This window comes from Sciurus carolinensis, chromosome 10 (assembly GCF_902686445.1).
Source record: "Sciurus carolinensis chromosome 10, mSciCar1.2, whole genome shotgun sequence".
NCBI lineage: Eukaryota > Metazoa > Chordata > Mammalia > Rodentia > Sciuridae > Sciurus > Sciurus carolinensis.
In genome coordinates, this window is record NC_062222.1 from 6,890,988 (window position 1) to 6,916,994 (window position 26,007).

A 26,007-nucleotide genomic window follows, 5' to 3' on the forward strand; every position below is an offset into this window, starting at 1 on the left:
CTTAGAGCATCTGTTTTGTCACCCATCCCTCTATTCTGCTTTTCCTTTGTGGTCTCTTTTTGTGTTGTGAGGAGATCAGAACTCACTGCCTAGCTCATTTCTGTCATCTTCCTGTCCATGAATGAATTTTTAAAAGGTTTTTTGTAAATAATCTGTGAATGCCATGCTGAACAACTTCTGTGCCTATAGAATATTTTCAAGTACAAATTCCACATGGCTGGTTTCTGTGTATACAATTGCATAGTCAACAGCTGAGGTAAATCATTGTCCGGTGTAGTTGTCTAAAGCAAACAATAATGATACAGTAACTGAATTAATTTATTTTTTAAAATCCTATTGATTATATAGGAGGACCCCCTTTTTTTAAATTTGGATTTTCTTTTCTATCTCTGCACCTTTTAATTCCTTCTCCCCCAACTCCCATTATTCAAGACTCTATAGAAAGCATTCTATAGGAAATAATATTAATGCTCAATAAATTAAAAATGTTTGGAAGAATTTGAAATAATCAAAGAAAATTCACCCCCTCCCCCATCCAACCCCCATCCTCATCCCCTGGGAAGGTGAAACTTTTTCGTATGTTGAACTGCATCCAGATTATCTTTTCTCTGTTTCCTAGTGATCTGGAGCCTGAGTGGCTGGAAAGCGTGCAGAAAAATGGAGAATTGTTTTACTTGGAGTTGAGTGAGGGTGAAGAGGAGAGCCTCCTTCCCGAGACACCAACCGTGAACCACGTCAGGTTCAGTGAAAATGAGATTATCATTGAAGAGGATGACTGCGAAGAAAGGAAAAAGTATGAACCCAAGCTCAGGCGGTTTACCAAAATCTTAAAAAGTAAAAGACTTTTACCCAAGCGCAACAATAAAAAAAATAGCAGTGATAATGGGCCAGTATCCATTCTAAAGCATCAGTCCAATCAGAAGACAGGAGTCATTATCCAACAGCGGTACAAAGATGTAAGTGTTTATGTCAACCCCAAAAAGCTCACCATCGCAAAAGCCAAAGAGCAGCTCAGACTTCTAGAAGTGCTGGTTGGAATCATCCACCAGACCAAGTGGAGCTGGAGAAGAAGTGGAAAGCAGGGTGATGGAGAAAGGCTTGTGGTCCATGGCCTCGTGCCAGGAGGGTCTGCCATGAAGAGTGGTCAGGTAGTCATTGGTAAGTGTCGCTGATGAATGTCCATGTTGTTTGCAGAGAGGTGAGGTTGATGATAATGCCTTCTGAGAGTTGTGATAAAAGAAGAGCAATATTATAGAGTCTCCACAGATGAGGGACTGATTAGTGATCTACTGATTATTTCTCTATGGTAGAGAAATTGTTGCAATTGGTATACCACAAGGCACAGTGTTCTTAAAATAAGCATTTCAGTGTGTTCAATACTGTGGTCCTTGTTCAGGCCTGGGAATAGCCTAATTTTCAAGTTTTGAATTATGTAATTTTATTTAAGCTTGGTTATATTTGCTGACAAGAAAAAGAAAATAAGTTGATTGTATGGTGATAATTTAGGCTTGAATGACTGCATCCAATAACATGATACAAAAATCTATAATTTGTGAATAAAAATACTTTTAAATTGTATGTTTGCACTTGGGTACACTCAGTTCTTGGAGTGGTTTTAAACGGTTTCATTTGGCATACTTAGCAACAGTAGTGTTATACCTAAATTTCCTTTTAAGAATGCTTGTCATAAAATACTCCACTGGTTTTGAGGAAAAGGTTAAGTCCTCAAGTTATTCTGAATATGCATTAAGATGAACATTTTATTTTGTTTTACTGATAAATTTTAAGGTGTTGCATATAATGTTTGAATTAGTAGCACTCTTTTTTTTTTCTCCCTTTTGGTACTGGGGATTGAACCCAGGGGTACTTAATCCCTAAGCACATCCCAGACCTTTTTATTTTTTATTTAGAAACAGGGTCTTGCCGAGTTGCTTAGGGCCTCACTAATTTGCTGAGCTGCCTTTGAATTCGCAATCTTCCTGCCTTAGCCTCCTGAGCTGCTGGAATTATAGGCATGCTCCACCATGCCGGGCCAGTAGCAATCTTATTAATTAAAGATAAGGTCAATATTATTGGGGCTGGGGTTGTACCTCAGCGGTAGAGCACTTACCTAGCACATGTGAGGCACTGGTTTCAATCCTCAGCATCATATAAAAATAAATAAATAAAATAAAGGTATAAAAAATTTCAACATTAGTTTAAGGAAAAAGATGAAGTCTATATTATTAATGAAATTTAAAAGTTACAATAGTTCTAAAAGCTGACAGCCTTTTAAGTTGACCCAGTTTGAGAGATTAGACGGAGAAGGTTTTATAGATACTTCAGAAACATTTTTAAGTATGTCTGACTTGGAGTCTGAATTTCAGCTTTTTGTTCATAGATTCAACAAATAAAACATTTTTTGAGCATCTACTAAGTACCAAGAATGCAAAGATTGCTGTAACAATCTGATACTCCTCTAAAGGAGCTCATATTCTCTTGGAAGGGATGGGTCACAAACAGGCAGACAGTTTCACAGTGTGATAACTGTCACGATAGGACTTATACAGAGTGTCCTCCAGAATTGTGTAAGAAGGACATCAGGACAAAGTGCATGTTCCAAAATGGCAGCAACAGCATCTCCACATTGTCTTCTCGTAATATGATGTCAGTACTCCCTAGGGAGAATTACATCCATGTCCTCAAGTCTAGCTGGGCCTGTAACTACAGATTAAGTGAAGTTGTGTGACTTACGAGGTTGGATCATAAAAGGTGATACTGTTTCCGCCTGGTTCTTTTGGGGATGCCTGTTCTTGGAACCCAGTCACCATTCTGTGAGAGTCCAGACCATATGGAAAAGCCAGGAATGGTGTTCCGATTGACAGCCTAGCTGAGGTCCCACCCATCAGACATGAGTGAAGAAGCCTCCAAGATGCCTCCAGCCCCAACTACCACGTAGCTGTAACTGTGTTAGGAACCTCTTGTGAGAACCTTAGCTGAGCCCAGAGCCAGAAGAGACAGCAAATTAATGTGGTTGTGTCAAGCCAATAAATGTTTTGGATGATTTGTAATACAGCAGTTGATAACTGGAATGGGAGCTAATGTTTACTTGTATGTTGTTAGTCCTCAAATGTCTTTCTTATAAAATAATGGGATTGAACTATTTCTCAGATTAATTTTTTTATTTCTACAACAGGCCAAGATTCTTAACTTAGGAAATCCTGCCTGGTGGTCTGCCGACCACCCATTTTCCCATCCCACATGATGGGAAACTCCAGCTAGTGCCTTCTCTTTCTACATACCTAGGGCCTTTCCTAAGTATCTAAATGGACTGGTTTAAAGACAGATATCTACAATTCCTTTTATCCTCTTCTCTTGACATCTGGTGTAAAGGAAAGAGAATGAACCATAGAGAGGAAGAAAGCTTCTGTCATTGGTGATCCTACTATTTTCCCTTTAAGAATTCTAATTTGCTGTGACCTTTGTTAGTATACTGCCTTATCAAATATGAACAAAAGGGAAAAGAAGCCTGTAGTTTCCTCTAAATGTTATAGTGTAGGATCAAATGTGAATGTCAAATAATAATCAAATAATCCAAATAAATATAATTCCTTCAACAAACATATATTGAGCACCTTCCACATACCAAGCACCATATCAATATTTTCCTTCAAACATACACAGGTATCTGTGACTCACAACAGAAAATCTACAGATAAGGAACCAATATATATAAACTTTTTGAGAGTCTAAAAAAGTATCCATATAGGGGAAAAAAGGAGAGATTTGACTCTTACTTCACACCATTCAGAAAAATCAATTTTGAGCAGAGTGTGCATTCACATATAAAAGATAAAAGATTTCTATAAGATAATATGGGAGGATAGCTTCAAAACTTCAGAAAGGGTTATTATATAATATTAGTCACAAAATAAAATGATGACTTGTACATTAAAATTAAGAATTTGGGTCTAGCAAAAAGAGACACTATTGTAAGAGTCAAAAAGGCAGACTTTCTAGAACTGACAAGGGACTTTTATAAAATAAACTGCAAATCAATAGTAAAAATATAGACAACCCAGTTAGATAATAAACAAGAAACACAAGCAGATACTGCACAAAATAGGATATCCAAATGACTATAAAATATGTGAAAGGGTTTCAACTTTAGTATTTGTCAGAGAAATATGAAAATTGAAACCACAATAAGACACCACTGCCCATGAGGCCCTTCATAATCCTGAAAGATACAATCTCAAACGCCATATCCCTAAATGTCAAAATCCTAAAAAGAGCAAAACCCCTAAGTCTAAAATCTCAAAAAATCATGATCCCAGATTAAAATTCCAAATGTCAAAATCCTGAAGACTGAAATTCCCAAACCTGAAATTCCTATGGGAGAGAGAGAGAGAGAAAGAGAGAGAGAGAGAGAAGTAGAAAACTGAATTCTGGAGATAGGATACAATATGACAGTGACAAAAACTTCTGATGAAAACTCATTTAAGAGAACTTCTAGGGCTGGGGATAGAGCTCAGTCGGTAGAGTGCTTGCATGCACAAGGCCCTGCGTTCAATCCCCAGCAACACAGGAGGGAAAAAAAAAAAAGAACTTTCAGTGAATTAAAGCTGCAATTTCAAAGAAGCTAGCAGAGTTCCTGACTGGTTCAAAAATAATTATGTGCATAGTCGGATAAGAAAACACTTGTTTAGCAGCATTGCTATTTGATCATCAGTATTGTTTCTGGCAATGTGTGGAATGAATTTCCACATGCTGAAAACAACATAGAGCTCAGCATGAAGATGGGAAGTTTAATAGGGAATGCTCATGTCAGTGTGCAGCAAATCATAGAATTTCAAAAGGGGCAGGGCTCTGAAGGAAAAGAATATGAACTCCAAGGAGAACCATTCCCTAAAAGAAAAAGGGTAGCTGTTTATCACAATGCAAGACTTCAAAGTCCAAGTGATGAGTGTGAAAGTCCGCAGGCTCTCGCAGACAACCTCCATGCCATTGCCCATAGTTTATCCCTGTATACTCTTTTTCCTATGTCAGCTTATTTTTTAGCTTTTTTGGGTTTTTGGTTTTGCCTCTTTAGTTTTTGTTTGTTTGTGTTTGTCCCCCCAGTATTTTAAATTGTCAACATTGTTTTTTACAATTATATTGTGAGTTTTACTTTTCATCTCATTTTCAAAACTGAAATTATAATTTGTGTGATTTTTGTGTAAAGACTTTTTTAGAGAGTTCTAATTTGTTATGGTTTGGAGTGAGATGCCCCCCAGAAGCTCACATGTGAGACAATGCAAGGTTTGGAGGAGAAATGATTGTGTTATAGCATTAAAATAATCAGTGGATTAATCCCTGATGGGATTAACTGAGTGGCAACTGGAGGCAGGTGGGGTGTGGCTGGAAGAGGTGGTTCTTGGGGGGCGAGGCTAGGGGGTATATATTTTGTATCTGGAGAGTGGAGTCTCTGCTCTGCTTCCTGATCATCAGGGAAGCCACTTCCCTCCACTACAGTCTTCCACTATGATGTTCTGCCTCACCTCAAGCCCCCAGGAATGGAGCCCACCTCGGAAACTACGAGCCCTCAAATAAACTTTTCCTCCTCTATAATTGTTCTGGTTGGGTTGTTAAGTCACAGTGGCAAAAAAACTGACTTAAATAAATTTTTTTAAATATCTGCATTTATGAGAGATGAAATGTCTAAAATACTCAGCTCTTCAGGTGACCGCATATGTAGTGATGGCCTCTGGTGGGGTTTTGATCAGTCTCTCAGAAGACGTGCATTATTAGGCCCAACACTCCAGCAATCGGCATGAACTTTTTTAACAAGACCCCTAATGTTCAAGAAATAAAACCAAGTATCAGTAAGTGGTACAACATCAAATTAAAAATTTCAGCAGCAAAGGAGACAATTAAGAACATGAACAGAAAGCCTACAGAATGGGAGAAAATCTTTGCCAGGTACCCTTGTAATAAGGGATTAATATCCAGGAATGTTGAGAATTTAAAAAACTTAACATCAAAAACACAAATAGCCCAATCAATAAATGGGTAAAAAACTAACAGACATTTCTCAAATGAAGAAATACAAATGGCTAACATACATGGAAAAAAAAGTTCAACATTTCTAGCAATTAGGGAAATGCAAATCAAAACTACAGTGAGATTTCATCTCACTCCAGAATGGCAGTCATCAAGAATACAAATAATAAATGCTGATGAGGATGTGAGAAAAATGGTATACTTGTATAATGTTGGTGGGACTGCAGATTAGTGCAACCACTCTGGGAAGCAGTGTGGAGGTTCCTCAGAAGATTAGGAATGAAAATACCACATGATCCAGCTGTCCCACTCCTTGGTATTTTTCTAGAAGAACTAAAATCAGCATACTGTGCGATGCAGGCACAAATTATTTATAGCAGCACAATTCACAAATCAAGCTATTGAACCAGCCTGAGTGCCTATCAACAGATGGATGGATAAAGAAAATGTGATATATATACACAATGGAGCTTTACTCAGTTGTAAAGAAGAATGAAATTACGGCATTTGCTGGTAAATGGATGAAACTGAAGAACATCATGCTAAGTGAAATAAACTTGGCCCAGAAAGTCAAGGGTCAAATGCTTTCTCTCATATGCAGGTATTTTTCAATTTCATTCCATTATTCCTCCATTTTTCTGTCCCTCTTTCTTCCCACTCAATCCCCTTCCTCTTTTCCACTCATCTCCCTTCTATTTTCAGGGGATTCCTCCACAAAAACCCACCCCCCTTATTTTGGTCTAACTTCTGCATTATCTTTCTGAATTTAGACTTTCAGGGATTTTATTCTTTATTATGGTGTTCAGGATTGTATCTTTTGGGATAATACCTCCAAGTACCACTACAAAGACCTCAGAGCTGCTAAAATTAAAATGACTAATAATAAGAAGTGTTAGAATTTGGAATAGCATTTGAATAATACTGTTTAGAAAACTCTTTTGATAGTATCTACTAAAGCTGAACATACACATTCCTTATGATACAGAAGTTCTTCCAGATGAGAATATAATTGCATTGGAAAGACATTTACCCAAATGTTTTTAGTGGTATTATCTATAATAGCTAAAATTAAAAACAACTGGTAAGGTTAATCCAACAGGTGAATGGATCATTTCTAAAATGTTGTCACAATCTAATGTCATATGGCAATAAAAATAAACCACAGCTGCATGCAACAACATAGATATTTCTCACAATCTTAATATCAAGCCAAAGCTAAGCACAAATTGGCAAAACTAATCAAGATGTTGGAAGTCAGAAAAGTTTTTACTTTGGGGAACAGAAGGGGTAGGAATTGGGAAGGTGTATGTATTATTTTTACATTACTATAACAAAAGACCTGAGGCAGCTAATAGAAAAAGAAAAGGCTTATTAGGCTCATGGTTCTGGAGGTTCCAGTTCAAGATCAGGTGACCCTCATTGTTTGGGGTCTCTAGCAAGTTAGCACATCATGGTGCGAGCATGTAGTGGAGCAGATTGCTCACTTCATAAGCCAGGAAACAGAAGAGAGGAAGGGAGTGGAGGCCCACAGTCTTATTCAAGGTCATGCCCCAGTGACCTAAGACATCCCACTAGGCCCCACTCCTAAAGGTTCCACCACCACCTCAGAGCGCCACCCCAGGGACCAGGCCTTTAATACACAGACCTTTAGGGGACGTTCATCAAACCTTAACTGGTTGCAAGCAGCATTTTGGATACCACTCTGACTTAAGTATGATTGCACAGATGTATTGACCCATGGTGGTGATTCATTGTGTCATATGCCTACAACATTTGCACTTTTCTGCATGTACGTTAAATAGCAATAAAGTTAGAAAAATGAGGGTCATGATTTCAACTTTGAAATGGAAAAGAGGTAAAATTATTGTTTCATCCGTGGTGCATAGCAGAATGTTTGGCTCAGGATAAACCCTCAAAAAAAAAAAAAAAAGACAATTACTGAGTCAATGAATACATAATCTAAAAAAAATATGTACAGGGAAAACAATGAGAAGTGAATATAAACAGAATGCAGCCAACCGCTAACAGTATATGGGTTAGTGTAGAGGCATTATAGATGATCATTTTCTCTACTCATATTTTTATAATTTTATGACTATGTCCCATATTTTTAAAATTATGCATTTTAGAAATAAAGAGTGGACTGTGTTAGTGTCATCCTGGGTTTAGCTAATCCCACAAGTATGCCTACGGAAGGAATTTCTCACTCATTTCTTTCATAGTCGTTTCACGCTGTGGCCAGTGGTCGAGTTCTGAAGTGACCTCATGGGCAGAGGGATCATGAAAAGGTAGTGTGGGTGATGCAGCTCCCAATGTTGATCTCTGCTGTCCAGCTCAAGAGAGACCAGTGTTGACAGAGGGCCTGACCAGGACAGGCAGACCAGTGACTCTTCCTCCTTCAACACAGCCAGTATCTGTCTTAGTTCTTTGAGGGATTTCCTGCCTTTTCGGGGTGCCATTTTTGTTATTCCCACTGCCAAATCCTTGGATCTTTATATTTTAAAAACATTTCTATTTCTGAATTTTTCTTAAGGTTTGGCAGTCAACCAGTAGCTCCTTGGCTCTCCATAGGCAGCTCCTGTGTCCAGACAAGATCCAATGCAATTTCCTCCTTCATCTATGTTATAGAAGCTGCATGTCATCTCGGTGACTTAACAGGAATCATGTGTTAATGTTCTAGGCACCCATACCCCTACTGACAAAGTACAACAGTTTTAATTTCAAACTCTTTTCATATAACTTCCAATATTCTCCCTTGTGATTACTGAATAGATTTGTGTGACACACTTGTATCTCTCTTTTAAATTGTTAGATGTTTTAAGAAATCTTTTTGATATGTAACATTCATTCATTACATACTCAAATCTTAAGTGTATACTTGGTGATGTCTACCTACGTGTTTGCATGTGTAACTTCCTCCCAGACTGAGATGTAGTATATTTCTGGTACCCAGAAAGCTTTGTGCTGCCTCCTTACAGCCAGTTACTGCCCACCCCCACCCCACAACCCCTGCCCAGGTTATCTTCTAAAAGTCAACAGAGTTGATTCTACCTGCGATTTGAACTTTAGGTGAATGGAAGTAAATGGTGTATTCTCTTGTGTCTGTTTTCTTTAACTCAGATTATATCTAAGAAGTATCCATGTGGTTGGTATATAGTATTTTACATACACTTTTTTACTCCGTTGTTGATGGACATTTTGGTTGTTTCCACTTAAATACTTGAAATGCTTTTTTTAAACAACAGGTTTGATTTTTCTGAACACATAATGTGTGGTTTTGTTCCTTAATATTTTTAATTTTTTAATTTGGTATATATATATTTTTTATTTTCCACATCTGAAATACTTATAACTTTTTGGTTTTTTTACAGAAAGTAACTGCTGAGTTTTTCTTTATTTTCTCTGACACCATTTTCTTCCCACATTGCTTCAATTATTTGACCCAGTGTAAAGGAAATAGACTGAAAAACAAAGAGTTTGTTGAAAAGACAGAATTTTAGTGTTGTTAGACCTGGTTAGGAAGCTGTGTGTGCAGTTATAGCTGCTACAGATGGAGGGCAAAGGATCCCATGGTTTACCAAGAAGAGAGTGTTACTCAGCAATAAAGATGGGGCCATGCCCTGATTTCCACAAAAGTGCTCTCTTCTTGCCCTGTTACTTTAGTAGATGGGGAAGCACCAAAGCCTTTATTTCTCCTTGAATAAAAAAAAAGTATTTAATCTTTACAAAATATAATTTGGAAGTAAGTATTAATTTACAACAAAATACAAGCCAATCCATTTGGAGACCTTTTTTCCTAAAATGTAATTCAGAACAGAACAGCAAATCATAGCCATCAGGTTTACCACCCATTTTTGTACAGTCTGGTTAAAAAAATTAAAATAATAGTTCATGGAACATGAGTAGTATATGGGATCCAAATATCAGTGTCATGAGTAAATTTTATTGGAACACAGCCACATTAATGTATTTGTTAGCTGTGGCAGCAGAGTTGAGTTGTCACAACAAAGACCATATGGCCCACAGTATAAAATATTTTTTCTCTGGTCCTTAACAGAAAAAGTTTGTTGACCCTGATTTTTTAAAAGGGGGGAAAAAAAACATAAAAATGTTTTTTGAGGCATTTTTCTTTTTTTTTTTTTTTTTTTTTTTTAGCTCCATACTTTATTTTCTTTTTTTTATTGTAAACAAATGGGATACATGTTTTTTCTCTGTCTGTACATGGCGTAAAGGCATACCATTTGTGTAATCATAAATTTACATAGGGTAATGTTTGATTCATTCTGTTATTTTTTTCCCTTCCCCCCACCCCTCCCACCCCTCTTTTCCCTCTATACAGTCCTTCCTTCCTCCATTCTTGCCCCCCTCCCTAAACCTAACTCTAACCCTAACACTAACTCTTCCCACCACCCATTAGGTGTCCTCAACCCTTATTAGCGATATCATTCTTCCTTTGGTTTTTTGAGATTGGCTTATCTCACTTAGCATGATATTCTCCAGTTTCATCCATTTCCCTGCAAATGCCATAATTTTATCATTCTTTATGGCAGAGTAATATTCCATTGTATATATATACCACATTTTTTTTATCCATTCATCAATTGAAGGACATCTAGGTTGGTTCCACAATCTGGCTATTGTGAACTGAGCAGCTATGAACATTTATGTGGCTGTATCTCTGTAATATGCTGATTTTAAATCCTTTGGGTATAGGCCAAGGAGTGGGATAGCTGGGTCAAATGGTGGGTCCATTCCAAGTTTTCTAAGGAGTCTCCATACTGCTTTCCAGAGTGGCTGCACTAATTTGCAGCCCCACCAGCAATGTATGAGTGTACCTTTCTCCCCACATCCTCGCCAACACCTGTTGTTGCTTGTATTCTTGATAATCGCCATTCTAATTGGGGTGAGATGGAATCTTAGGGTGGTTTTGATTTGCATTTCTCTTATTACTAGAGATGTTGAACATTTTTCCATATGTTTGTTGATTGCTTGTAGATCTTCTCCTGTGAAGTGTCTATTCATTTCCTTAGCCCATTTGTCGATTGGATTACTTGCATTCTTGGTGTAGAGTTTTTTGAGTTCTTTATAGATTCTGGAGATTAGCGCTCTATCTGAAGTATGATTGGCAAAGATTTTCTCCCACTCTGTAGGCTCTTTCTTCGCATTGCTGATAGTTTCCTTTGCTGAGAGAAAGCTTTTTAGTTTGAATCTATCCCAGTTATTAATTCTTGCTTTTATTTCTTGTGCTATTGGAGTCCTGTTGAGGAAGTCTGGTCCTAAGCCGACATGTTGAAGCTCTGGACCTACTTTTTCTTCTATAAGATGCAAGGTCTCTGGTCTGATTCCGAGATCCTTAATCCATTTTGAGTTTAGTTTCGTGCATGGTGAGAGATATGGGTTTAGTTTCATTCTATTGCATATGGATTTCCAGTTTTCCCAGCACCATTTGTTGAAGAGGCTATCTTTTCTCCATTGCATATTTTTGGCATCTTTGTCTAGTATGAGAAAATTGTATTTATTTGGGTTTGTGTCCGTGTCCTCTATTCTGTACCATTGATTCACCTTTCTATTTTGGTACCAATACCATGCCGTTTTTGTTACTATTGCTTTGTAGTAGAGTTGAAGATCTGGTATTGCGATACCCCCTGCTTCACTCTTTCTGCCAAGGATTGCTTTAGCTATTCTGGGTTTTTTATTCTTCCAGATGAATTTCATAATTGCTTGCTCTATTTCTGTAAGGTACATCATTGAGATTTTAATTGGAATTGCATTGAATCTGTATAGCACTTTTGGTAGTATGGCCATTTTGACAATATTAATTCTTCCTATCCAAGAACATGGGAGATCTTTCCATCTTCTGAGATTTTCTTTAATTTCTTTCTTTAGTGTTCTATAGTTCTCCTTGTAGAGGTCTTTCACCTCTTTTGTGAGATTGATTCCCAAGTATTTTATTTTTTTCGAAGCTATTGTGAATGGGGTAGTTTTCCTAATTTCTCTTTCTGAAGATTCATCGCTTATGTATAGAAATGCCTTAGATTTATGTGCATTGATCTTATATCCCGCTACTTTACTGAATTCACTTATGAGATCTAACAGTTTTCTGGTGGAATTTCCTGGTTCCTCTAAGTATACAATCATATCAGCAAATAGGGATAGCTTGAGTTCTTCTTTTCCTATTCGTATCCCTTTAATTTCTTTGGTCTGTCTAATTGCTCTGGCTAGAGTTTCAAGGACGATATTGAATAGAAGTGGTGAAAGAGGGCATCCCTGCCTTGTTCCAGTTTTTAGAGGGAATGCTTTCAGTTTTTCACCATTTAGAATAATATTAGCCATGGGCTTAGCATAGTTGACCTTTACAATGTTAAGGAATGTTCCCACTATCCCTATTTTTTCTAGTGTTTTGAGCATGAAGGGATGCTGTATTTTATCAAATGCTTTTTCTGCATCTATGGAAATAATCATGTGATTCTTGACTTTAAGTCTATTGATATGGTGAATGACATTTATTGATTTCCTGATGTTGAACCAACCTTGCATCCCTGGGATGAAACCCACTTGATCATGGTGCACTATCTTTTTAATATGTTTTTGTATGCAATTTGCTAAAATTTTGTAGAGAATTTTTGCGTCGATGTTCATTAAGGATATTGGTCTGAAATTTTCTTTCCTCGATGTGTCTCTGTCTGGTTTAGGTATCAGGGTAATATTGGCTTCATAGAATGAGTTTGGGAGGGTTCCCTCCTCTTCTTTTTTATGGAATACTTTGAGAAGTATTGGAATGAGCTCTTCTTTAAAAGTTTTGTAGAACTGAGCTGAGAACCCATCTGGTCCTGGACTTTTCTTTGTTGGTAGGCTTTTGATGACTTCTTCTATTTCATTACTTGAAAGTGGTCTATTTAAATTGTGTATGTCCTCCTCGTTCAGTTCCGGCAATTCATATGTCTCTAGAAACCTGTTGAAATTTTCTATTTTGTTGGAGTATAGATATTCAAAATAGCTTCTAATTATGTTTCGTATTTCAGTCGTGTCTGTTGTGATATTTCCTTGTTCATTCAGAATTTTATTGATTTGGGTTTTCTCTCGTCTTCTCTTTGTTAGCGTGGCTAAAGGTTTATCAATTTTGTTTATTTTTTCGAAGAACCAACTATTTATTTTGTCAATTTTTTGTATTGTTTCTTTTGTTTCAATTTCGTTGATTTCAGCTCTGAGTTTGACTATTTCCTATCCTCTACTACTTTTGGTGTTGGTCTGTTCTTCTTTTTCTAGGGCTTTGAGCTGTAGTGTTAGGTCGTTTATTTTTTGAGTTTTACTTCTTTTATTAAATGTGCTCCATGAAATAAATCTTCCTCTAAGTACTGCTTTCATAGTGTCCCAGAGATTTTGATATGATGTTTCTTTGTTCTCGTTTACCTCTAAGAATTTTTTAATTTCCTTCCTAATATCTTTTGTTATCCATTCATCATATAATAGCATATTGTTTAATCTCCAGGTGTTGGAGTAGTTTGTTTTTTACTCTTTCATTTATTTCTAACTTCAATCCATTATGATCTGATAGAATACAAGGTAGTGTCTCTATCTTCTTGTATTTGCTGACATTAGCTTTGTGGCATAATATATGGTCTATTTTAGAGAAGGATCCATGTGCTGCTGAGAAGAAAGTGTATTCACTCTTGGTTGGATGGTATATTCTATAAATGTCTGTTAAGTCTAAATTATTGATTGTGTTATTGAGATCTATGGTTTCTTTGTTCAATTTTTGTTTGGAAGATCTGTCCAGTGGTGAGAGAGGCGTGTTAAAATCACCTAGTATTATTGTGTTGTGGTCTATTTGATTTCTGGCATCGAGAAGGATTTGTTTGATGTATATGGATGAGCCACTGTTTGGGGCATAGATGTTTATGATTGTTATATCTTGCTGATTTATGCTTCCCTTAAGCAGTATGAAATGTCCTTCTTTATCCCTTCTGACTGACATTGGCTTGAAGTCCACATTATCTGAAATGAGGATGGATACTCCAGCTTTTTTGCTGAGTCCATGTGCATGGTATGTTTTTCCCCATCCTTTCACCTTTAGTCTATGGGTATCTCTTTCTATGAGGTGAGTCTCTTGCAGGCAACATATTGTTGGATCTTTCTTTTTAATCCAATCCGCCAGTCTATGTCTTTTGATTGATGAATTCAGGCCATTAACATTCAGGGTTATTATTGAGATATGATTTGTATTCCCAGTCATTTGGTTCATATTTAAAATTTTATTTATTTAATTATTTATTTTTTGACACATCTTGGTTCCTCCTTTATTTGACAGTTCCTTTAGGATAATTCCTCCCTTTGCTGATTTGCTTCTTTGTTTTTTATTTCTTCCTCATGAAATATTTTGCCGAGAATGTTCTGTAATGCTGGCTTTCTTTTTGTAAATTCTTTTAGCTTTTGTTTATCATGGAAAGATTTTATTTCATCATCAAATTTGAAGGTAAGCTTTGCTGGGTATAAGATTCTTGGTTGGCATCCATTTTCTTTCAGAGCTTGAAAAATGTTGTTCCAGGCCCTTCTAGCTTTTAGGGTCTGGATTGAAAAATCTGCTGATATCCGTATTGGTTTCCCCCTGAATGTAATTTGGTTCTTTTCTCTCACAGCCTTTAAAATTCTGTCTTTATTTTGTATGTTAGGTATTTTCATTATAATGTGCCTTGGTGTGGGTCTGTTGTAATTTTATGCACTTGGAGTCCTATAAGCCTCTTGGACTTGATTTTCCATTTCATTCTTCAGATTTGGGAAATTTTCTGATATTATTTCATTGAATAGATTGTTCATTCCTTTGGTTTGTTTCTCTAAGCCTTCCTCAATCCCAATAATTCTCAAATTTGGCCTTTTCATGATATCCCATAGTTCTTGCAGATTCTGTTCATGATTTCTTACCATCTTCTCTGTTTGTTCAACTTTGTTTTCGAGGTTAAATATTTTGTCTTCAATATCTGAAGTTCTGTCTTCCAGGTGTTCTATCCTATTGGTTATGCTTTCTATGGAGTTCTTAATTTGGTTTATTGTTTCCTTCATTTCAAGGATTTCTGTTTGTTTTTTTTTCAATATCTCTAACTCTTTATTGAAATGATCTTTTGCTTCCTGAATTTGCTCTGTTAACTGTCGATTGGTGCGATCATTCAATGCTTGCATTTGCTCTTTCATCTCATCGTTTGCCTCTCTGATCATTTTAATTATGTACATTCTGAACTCCCTTTCTGTCATTTCTTCTGCCATGCTGTAGTTGGATTCTATTGATGTAACATCTAGATTTGTTTGGGGCATTTTCTTCCCTTGTTTTCTCATATTGTTCAGGAATCAGTGGGTCATTAAGATATTGCAGATTTCCTCTATCAACTTATAATGTCCCTGAAGATTGCTAGTGTATCCCCTCTTATCCTTCAGTAGCCTGAAGTCTTGGAGGAAGTTGATAATGCAGAGCTCCACGAAGAAGCTGCCTCTCTAGGGGTGGTGACCTTCAGGTGGCGTATATTCCCTGCTAGTGGGCAGAGGTGCCTCCACTTGTTGACCAATGGTCATCCAACAGGGAACTAGGCTGCGGGCTGAGGCAAGTCCTGTTTGTGCCTGTGTCTCTGGTTTTACCGTCCCTGTGGGAAAATCTCACCCGGTAGGGAAGACTCACTCGGTGGGAACGTCTCGCTGGTCAGTTCCCCTCCTAGAGGTTCCCTCAATCTACAACTACCGCCTGGGCTGGCTGTCTTCCTCTGCAACGTTCCCAGGGGCCCGGACCTACCTCCTGGGCCTGGGAGCCTCACCCTCCGCAGGCGAGTCTCCTTAGGCTGCCTCTCCCAGATAATCTGCCCGCAGTCCTGGAAACTTCGCTCCGCCCCTAGGCGTGTCTCTGTGCGACTCTTCCAGCAAGAAGCCACCTAGCTCCTGGGACCCTACTCTGCACCTAATCGCCTGGCTATGCGGCCCCTCCTCTGAGCTGCCTCCTGGAGCCCCGTACAATAGCTCCGATACCCAGAGACCCGCCACACACCTCCTCCTCCGGAAAGCAGCCCGGTTTCCGACGCAGTCACTAGGAGTCCAAGCAACTCACTTCGCGTCTCCTCCTCCCGCCAACCTCCCGTAGCCCTAGGCAGTCACTCCAAGCCCAAGTGACCCACCCTGTTCCTCCTCCTCCTCCTCAGGGTAGCCCCCCGGGTGTTCAGGGGCGGTGGCTCCGAGACCAAGCGACCCACTGCGCTCCTCCTCCAGGCAGGCCACCGGTGTTCAGGAGCGGTCGCTTTGAGTGCAATCAACTCACCACTCGCCTCCTCCTCTGGCAACCGCCTGTTGCTCTGATGTAGTCACTCCTAGACCAAGCGACCCGCCGCGCTTCTCCTCTTCCTCCGGGCAGCCCCCCGGTGTTCAGAAGCGATTACTCAGAGTCTAAACAGCTTGCCACGCAGCTCCTCCTCAGGCAGCTGCCCGGAGCCCCAGTGGTTGCTCCGAGTCCAAGCGCTGTGCTGTGCCGCCTCCTCTACGATGATCCTAGTTGTCCGTGTTTACCGCTCCAGCGGGGGGAGGGGCGTCTCGCCGGGCAACTCTACTTCACAAATTCCCTGCGTTCCGGGGCTACCGCCCCATCCGGGACGCCTCCCCAACGGGAGAGACTCACCCGGCGGCTTTGAGTTGGTCCCAAGTCTCTCACTATCTCCTCTTTTGAATCCTGTGTCCTGGAGCAACGTGAAATGCAGCCGCCCTCTAGGCCGCCATCTTGAAACTCCGGCATTTTTCAATACTTCTAAAAAAAATTAGAAGCATAAAAATTTTCATAAGAGTATGGTTATTTAAATTATAATTTAAAGGATTTTAATGTGGTTTGACTTAAAACAGTAGTTCTGTAAACTGTATACTAGCATACAAATTCTTATCACTTGAGAGGTTTTAAAGAACATTCTTTTATCTAATTTAGGTGAACACAGTAACAACTAAACTTAACTTTTAAAAATAATCATAGCTGGGCTGGGGAAATGGCTCCGTTGGTAGAGTGCTTGCCTTGCAAGCACAAGGCCCTGAGTTCGATCCCCAGTATCCCCCCCAAAAAATAAATCATAGTTATAATGCTAGGACCATCATAATTTTCCTAACATTTTTGTAATAGTATTTTCTAATTTAATGAGATTAAAAATCTTGCACTAAACTGGGTGTGATAGTACAGTGGTGCACACCTATATTTTCAGCTACTTGGGAGACTGAGGTAGGAGGATTGCAAGTTCTGTTCAAGGCCAGCCTGGGCAACTTAGTGAGACTTTGTCTCAAAATTTTACAGGACTGGAGGGTAGCACAGTGGTAGAAAACTTGCTTTGTATATGTGAGGCCCGGGGGCCAATCCCCATTGCCACCAAAAAAACAAACCAAAACAAAATCTCTCTCCCTCTCTCTCTCTCTTTCTCTCTCTCTCTCTCTCACACACACACACACACACACACACACACAGAGTCTTGCATTAATTTCTTATTCACTATTATTCACTATCATCATGAAATATGTTGTTCAGGAAATATGACATTTTAAATCAGATGTTCTGAATGATAGTTACAATATGTGAATTACCATTATTCATGGACTTCTATAAGGGTAGGTTGGGACGGACCTTAATTCTGTCATTTAAGGCCCACATTTTGTGGATGCGGTGTTGAGGTTGAAGCTGTTAAAAGTCATAGCAATAAAATACAGTGTCAGTAAAAACATTGGTAGTAAATGTTGACTTCTGAATGTATAAGAGTGCAGTATAGTAACTGTTCAAAAACTAGATTCTTTCCTTGAAGTCAAATTAGACTTAATTTAAATCATTAAATTACAGTCAGGGCTGGGGTTGTGGCTTAGTGGTAGAGCACTTGCCTGGCATGTATGAGGCACTGGGTTCGAGTCTCAGCACCACATACAAATAAATAAATGAAATAAAGGTCCATTGACAACTAAAAAAATATTTTTTTAAAAATTTACAGTCTGAGCTTGTCCTGCTGTCCCACACATATTTCCCAATCCTTTGGTATAAAAATGCCCCCTTCTAACAAGGCTAATTATTTTTTCCTCCCATTCTGCAAATGTACCTTGTTTGTCACATCTTTTTTCGTTAGCACTCATGATCCCTCTTATTTGCTACTTAGCAAAGATAGCTTTGCATTGTTAGATGGTTGCATGCATTTTCTGTTGCTATTATAGCAAATTACCACAAATTAGTGTTTTAAAACAATACAGACATATTATCTTGCAGTTCTGTAAATTCGGATCTAAAATGGATCTTCCCACACTAAAATAAAGTGTCCACAGGACTGGTTTCCTTTTGGAGGGTTCAGATGAGAATCCCTTTTCTTGTCAGCTCTTTGAGGTGCTTGCATTCCTTGTCTTGTGATCGCTTCCCCGTCTTCAAAACCAGCAGCATGGCATCTTCAAGTCTCTCTGCTGTGATACTTCTGCTTCTGCTAAAAGACCCTGATGTTACCTTAGGACCACTCAGATAATCCAGGATAATCTCCCAATCTCTTGATTTAATTACATCTGCAAAGTCCCTTTTGCTGTGTAAACTAACATAGTCCCAGATTTTAGGGATTAGGACACGAACATCTTGGCGGAAGTTAAGGGTGGGAGAGTTTACCCACCATGGTGCAGGATTTTTTTTTTTTTGTAAAATACGAGCTTTAATTTTTTCTCATTATAATAGCAGTAATATGTGTTCATTGTAGACATTTTAGAAAATTGTTAACATAAGAGAAGAAAGCTCATCTCTCTAAAGGCAACATTTTGATGTAATAAGCTTTCTTTTCCTCACATTTGTGTATAAGAATTTTTTTCCAAAAATGATCTCTTTCTTAATTGACATATTCATATAGTATAGTGTGGTATTTCGACACATGTATGCAGTATTCAATGATCAAATCAGGGCAATTAGCATATCCATTACATCAAACATACCTTATTTTTTGTATTGGAAGCATGAAGAAATCTTCTATTTTGGAATATATAATAAATTGTAATTTCTCAATCTGTGTATTCAGTTTGTATATAGTTTTAATACAGCAGTAAACAAATTTTTGCTTATATATTTTCATAGCTCTTTGTGCCTTATGTAGTAGCTCTTCCATATACATTAGTTGTTTGATATTAAGTACATGCTGAGAAATTAATGCATTTGTTCAAATAGTTAGCTTTATTTATAATGAGGGATTAATTTAAGCACGATGATTAACTAATTTTATATCTGTATATTTTATTCGATGATTGGATGTATCCTTTCATAAACTTTTCTTCCGATTTCTATCCTTTAATAAGCCCCAGTTTATTTCCATTCAGCCTTCGAAATGGAACAGAACATATGAATGACTGTGCGTGTCATTGAAAAACTTTCCTGGACTACCTGCTGCCTGCTGCAGTGGTGGATCTAGGTCCAGGAAGCCCACCTCCTGAGTCACTTCACAGAAGTGCTCTGGAAAATGACAAGACACGATCTGGGAGAATGAGAAGTCAATATAATACTTCTTTTGTAGAACTGGAAATCATGCTATGAAACATTTGAAATATTAGTTATACTGCATTTGCTTTTTAAATTTATTTCCCTATAGTTTTCTGATAATATGTCTCCTACTTTTAGAGGTTTGCTATACATGATAGTTTCAGATAATACTCCTTAGAACACTCAGCTACCAAAATATATTCATAAGAGTTGGGAGGAGAAAGTCATATGGGACTTCACCTTGTTAGTTTGAAGTAACAAATTTAAAGTGGCCTCAGTGTTTAAGTGTCTTGAGGATAGCATAGTCTATAGATGCCAGAACTCCACTTTGGCCTAAAAGTGATATAATAATTGATACAATCTCTTCAGAGAAATTGGAGAGGTGTGTTGCTTTTATAGTTCCAAGTGGAACTGAAGTTTGGAGTTTATTTTCATCTGCAAGGATACTTTAAGAAACGTTCCCAGGTTGCCCAAAGTGCTGAGTGGCTGACCGTCACAGTCCATCACAGCATACTTGGTACCCAAGGTTGGCAGTCGCAAGTGAGTCGCATCCCTTGAGAATCTAATGCAGCCCTTCAAAGACCTTCACAGGCAGCTGAGCTCCCCGCATACACTCGACTCTCAGCCCCTTTTGTATGATAGGGCATCAAGCAGAGGCTGGAAGCAGGAGAGGAGCAGTGGTACATAAAGTGTCAGTATTTCCTTCTGCTTCCCAAGCCTGCCGATGCCAGGTGATGCCTAGTAGCAGTTTGCATGAAGTAGAGAAACTTTGGACTGGGGGAACACCAGCCTCTTGTAAGGATTTTATGAATAATGTGGTAGTGAGCAAGAAATTGTATACTATACAGTAAGCAAACTCAACCTCTGTCCCAGAGGTAAGCACTGTCTCTTGTCATCCAGGCTGTTGGTTCCATAACCATCCTTGAAGAGACAGTCCAGAACAGAAATTCAGTGCCTTGGCTTGCAGGATGTCCAGAAATGTGAGACCCATAGAGAACTGTTCACCTACACTATTTTACCTGTGTACATGTTTATTACCTGTCTTCACCAAAGAATAGCTTCACGAGTGTGGACATTTTGGGGATTTTCCCAATTCCTATCCACACTGCTTAGAACAGTACCTTCCCTTAGTAGGTGCTCAGTAAATGTTTCTTAAATGAATGGATGCATGTGAGTTATTTGATTTGTTTCCTAATGATAGATTTTAGAATGATGAGAAAAAATAATACATATGTTCATATTTCTACTAACAGCTCATTGGTGTTTTGACATTACCTTTAAATATGTTCTGAAAGCAAATTTTCATTCTAACCCTGATCTTTATTATCAAATTTGATTAAAGTATACAGTGAAAGAAAAGCCGTGGGAAAGCAGATTTTTACTGGTACATGTATTTTGATATGGTCAGAACCTTTTGAAACAAAGAAATGTGTGTAGACAAACCAGTAACAGCAACAAATGCCACAGCACATTGAGCTACAATGTACCACATGGATTTAATTAAAATTTCAGCTAAATTTTCATTTTATTCTTTTACTGTGGGAACTAAGTGGTTATATTCAATTTTGTTAAGTTAACTTGGTTTATGCTAAAAATTTTCTATGTCCTTTGGGTTTTCATAACTCTCCCAGTTACATCAAGAATAGGAATATTTATCCCTATAAATATTCATAGCCTGTATGTAGTTATGATGCAGCGTTGGGTGGCATTATAAGTAAGAAGAGTGGAGTTGGGTGTTAGCTCTGCCCCATATGCTGTACAATCTTGGACAGTCCCTGAGCGTGTACCATGTTTTCCCTTGTACCTTGAGGAAGTCAGAATAGCTACTTCTTAATGTTTCAGATCTGCATCTCTTTGGTTTTTGTTTACTCACACAACTATCTTTTGTTGTTATTCCTTTTTTAGGTGATATCCTTGTTGCTGTGAATGATGTTGATGTTACCTCCGAGAACATAGAGAGAGTTCTGTCTTGCATTCCTGGACCTATGCAGGTTTGGACATTCTTTTTCTTATAGTGAGTTAAGTACATATATCTTGTGCCATTTTATTTTTTAAGAAAATTGTCCTGTATAATTGGTTAGTTATATTTATACTCGGATATTTAAGACATTTTAGTTCTTGGTAACATGTTTAGCTTAGGGGCATTGTTCTGAAAAGGGAGAAAAATAGCTACAAATAAAACATCCTAAGTAAAGCAACAACAGCAACAATAATAAAAGCATAATTGCCAATTTGCCATTATAACTAACATATGTGCTGATGGCATTCTAGTTTCTAGAAGAATCATTTTAAAGTCATGGAAATTTTTATTCTCTGACTTATTAAAGTCGCTATTGCTATAAAAGATTTTTAATACCATTTTAAAAACAAATTATACTATTTTCTTGAATTTTCTGTTTTTTTTGGTAAAATTTGTTAAACTACTTAATGAATTATTTTTCACTCTTTGTAGATAAAAATAAATTTATTTTATGCTAACTCAATTCAATAAACTTACATTTTGTATCACAGATGGCATTTTAGGTTATTAGATGTATTTTGGAAGTGCCTTACCTCCTTTTTAGGAACTCTTTGTTCTCATTGGATCAGGAATTCACTTTCCTTTTTTCTTGGGAGATCAAGAAGATGATGTACTTCAGCTAGGTTAGAGGATCTATTAGGCAGTGAGAGGATGAAATGTTGGGGATGGTTAGATAGAAGAATAAAATCCTTGAGGGATCAGAAGGTTACCTGTATGTGTTTTGAGATTCTGAAATAAGCCCTGTGAGGAAATTTCTTGTTTTCTAAGAAATAAGATTTCCCTCATGCCTACTTCCTTCTGTGCTTTCAGGTGCATGTGCAGACTTACACAGATGCTCTGTAAATTTAGCTGTCTTTAGAAATGTGAAATGAAAGTATTGAAGTGACCATGGCAGCCACTGATAGTAGTGACTGGGTGTGGATAGAAAGATATAGGTGGAGATACGTGGTGTAGCTGGGACGGAGGTTAGGTACAAGGAGAGCCTTGGGCGGGGCGGGGTACTAGGGTGCCTCAGGGAGTGAGACGGCAGCTAAATACCCATCAGTAAAGAGGAACTGTAGCGTTGTAACATCTGAGCGAGCTTCCCCCAAATAAGGTGCCCATGTGTCAGCTCTGAGTGTGGGCCCCTCTTTCTTGCCTGTGTTGGTTGCAGGTAGATTGCCAGTATTGCAGAGCTTAACCGCATTCATGTTTACTGCAGAATCACATATTTAATTAACAAGTGCAAATTCATTGATGTACAGTTGGCATAAAAATGAGAAAAAGAAATAATGATTTGAATATTTTTGATCAAGTCTATCCACAATCAGTACATCCTCCCTGAGTGTGCAATAGCTGCAGTAGGTAACTGTTTGTTCAGTTTGCCTCATACCATGAGCATTTTGCTGCACTGTGTGTTGCTCTGAGTTTAAAAACATATATTTTTTATGCCATGTCTGGTGCCAAAATGAAAAAATAGCAGTTTATTTTAAAGATGAAGGAAAACTGACTCAGTTAGTCTTATTGTAGTGAGAGACTACACTATATTATGTCATGGCATAGCCTTTCTAATTTAATTTCAGGGGAGTTTTGATGATATACAACTTCAAGATATAATTCTATCATAAGTATGTGTTATTGAAATATTTTTATTATTTTAGAAAAATAGTATAACTTTTTGTTATGAAAGAAATTTCATAATAAAAATTTTATTGTAGAAACTTTGGAAAATTCATCGAAGTGAGGGACAAAATCTCTTAAACACCCACCACCTAAAGATATCTACTATTAATATATTGAAGTATTTCTTTGTAGTATTTTCTCCTACATATAAACATATATTATAGTAGCAAAATTGGTATTATAACTGTCTTTTTCAAAAAGAAACGTCTACATTTAGGGCAATGTATCTTTAATAACTATATAAAAGATAGTTTAGTTTAAATTCCTTTAACTAGAAACTATATTTCATTGGCAGACCACATTTTTCCTACTTTGTTACTGTTAAGAGGGAGGGTAAATCATAAACTTTTCACTAGCAGCCGTTTCCCCAAGGCCAGGTAGACTAGGAGTTCAGGGAGACAGGAGTAGGACTGGGAGGAGAATGAGCGTGTCTGTGTGTCCCGCCATGTGTCAGGTGTTTGTTGATATCATTTCCTTTCGGCTTTCCATCACTGTGACTAAATACCAGAGAAAATCAGCTTATAAAGAGAAAGTACTCTTTTGGTTTGCAGTTTCAGAGGTTTTCAGTTTGTAGTAGGTCACTTGGCTCTGTTGTTTTGGGACCTGTTGTGAAGTAGAACACCATGGCAGGGAGTGGACGGTGGAGCAAAGTTTCTCATCCCATGGTAGAGCTTAAGAAAATAGATAGGAAAGAACCAGAGTCCCAGTGTCCCTTTCAGGCATACCAGTCAGTGATCTAACATCCTCTGGCCAGGCCCTACCTCTTAAAAGTTCTACCACCTTCCAATAGTGCCGTAGACTGGTGTACAGGCTTTGGGCAGACATTTAAGGTCTGAAAACCATAGCATTCCATGCTTGAACCCAAAGGCTCATGTCCATCTTATAATGCAAAATGCATTTAGTCCATCTTCAAGGGTTCCCTTGAAGTTTCAGCTGTTCCAGCATTGCTCAAAAGTCCAAGTCCCGAGTCTCCTCTGAGACTTAAGACAAACTCAACTGTGAGTCTTTTCAAAAGATCTTACAGATGCAATGGCGCAGGGTAACCATTCCCATTCCAAAGGGAAAGCACAGGAAAAGAATGAGGAGAAATCGGAACAAAGCGCAACTGAAACCTAGCAGGGCAGACATGAAATCCTACAGCTTCCTGTGTGGATCTGAGTCACACATGTGCCACGCAGACTCCAAAGGGCTTGGGCAAAACACTCCTGCAGCCTTGCTGGCTGCTGCCCACATAGCCATCTCTCAGACTGGCTCTGCTTGCTGTCTGCGACTTCCCTCACAAGGCACACCACATTCCTGGAATCTCTGACTTCCTGGGTCTCTATTTCAGCTCCAACTTTATTCTCATAGCTTCAGGAGGCATGGCCTTGTCAGGGGCTGCTTGCAGAGATTCCAACACTTCCACATACTGCTTGGCCTCCCAGGATATCCTTTGAAATCTGGGTGGAAGCGTCCATGACCCCTAACTCTTGCATCTGCGTGCCTGCAGATTCAGCATCGCATGGAAAACAAGGCTGCCACCCGCATGACCGCTCCATGGGCCCCTTTGTACCATGGCTGCAGTGACCTCTGAGTGTTCTGCTGGTTGAATATGGGGAAGTAAACACCTAGAAACAGTGTCTTATGTGGCCCTGAGTGAACAGGGTGCCCCATGGCTTTCTTTTCAAAGGCCAGTGTTTGAAATGAGTTTGCACTTTCACACCCGTTAGCCTTCGGTGGTGCCAATGCCTGAGATTCTCTCCAGGCATATATTCGATTGTCCATGAGCAAAGCACTTGCCTTCTTTTTTTAAAAAAATATATATTTCTTTTTAGTTGTTGATGAAACTTTATTTTTATTTATTTATATGTGGTGCTGAGGATTGAACCCAGTGCCTCACTCATGCCAGGCAGGCATTCTACCACTGAGCCACAACCCCAGCTCCTACTTGGCTTCTTTTTAATGACATTAATCCTCATACCCTCCTTGGTTGCAACTTTAAACATGCTCCTTTTCTGGCCAAACTGCAGGGTTTTCATATCTTTCTCTTTTTCGCTCTCAGTTCTCACCGTAAGCTGGATAAAATTAGCCAGTAATGCCCATGCAATAGTCTGAATTCTGATCTGCCTTGAAATTTCCTCCACCAGATTTATTAGTCTGTTGCCTTTCTACTCAGCCTCCCACAAAGTTTCAGGGTATTGACAAAATGTAGACAGGTTTTTTTTTAATTGTCGTTGCTTTGGTTTTTTCCCCAGAATGTAACTCAGTTGGCCTCTAGTTCAGGTTCCGGTAGACTCTCATTTCCATCCGAAACCTAACAAGCCTGGCTTTTCCTCTTCACATTTCTATTAGGATTTTGATCTTCTCAGCCCACACGTGAAGTGCTCATTAGGCTCTGCTTATAGTGCTCTAGGTTTTCTCTAGCTTGCTTCTCCAGACTCAGACTCCAAATTTCTCCTATAAACTAATTCCAAAGACATCTGAACCACATCATCAGTTGTAGTCATAGTAATGACCGCACTTCCCAGCACCCATTTTTTGACACTTAAGATACAAACCATAACAAACCTACAAGATGGGAGTTCTCCATGTGACTGTTTTAAACGTGAGGAAAAAGCATTTGGATACAAGTTTGCAGAAATAATAAACAACTGAAACTCAGACCAACCTCAGAGCACGGGTCCTCCCAGTTCACACAAATCTATGTAGATCCTGATGTCTGTATTCCTGTGTTCTTGCTGGGTGTTTTAGTCAGCTTTTCACTGCTGTGACCAAAAGACCTGACAAGAACAGCTTCGGAAGAGGAAGTTTACTTGTTGCATGTAGATTCCGAGATATCAGT

At 38.5% G+C, this 26,007-nt stretch overlaps 1 protein-coding gene across 1 annotated transcript in view; it reads left to right on the forward strand.

The window, feature by feature from the left end:
* Nucleotides 1-26,007, forward strand: part of Intu (inturned planar cell polarity protein) — a 93,122-nt gene that overhangs the window by 11,765 nt on the left and 55,350 nt on the right. The window contains exons 2-3 of the mRNA XM_047566680.1: nucleotides 620-1,158; nucleotides 21,410-21,495. Of these exons, the coding sequence (XP_047422636.1) occupies nucleotides 620-1,158; nucleotides 21,410-21,495 (625 nt within the window). The remainder of the gene's footprint in view (nucleotides 1-619; nucleotides 1,159-21,409; nucleotides 21,496-26,007) is intronic.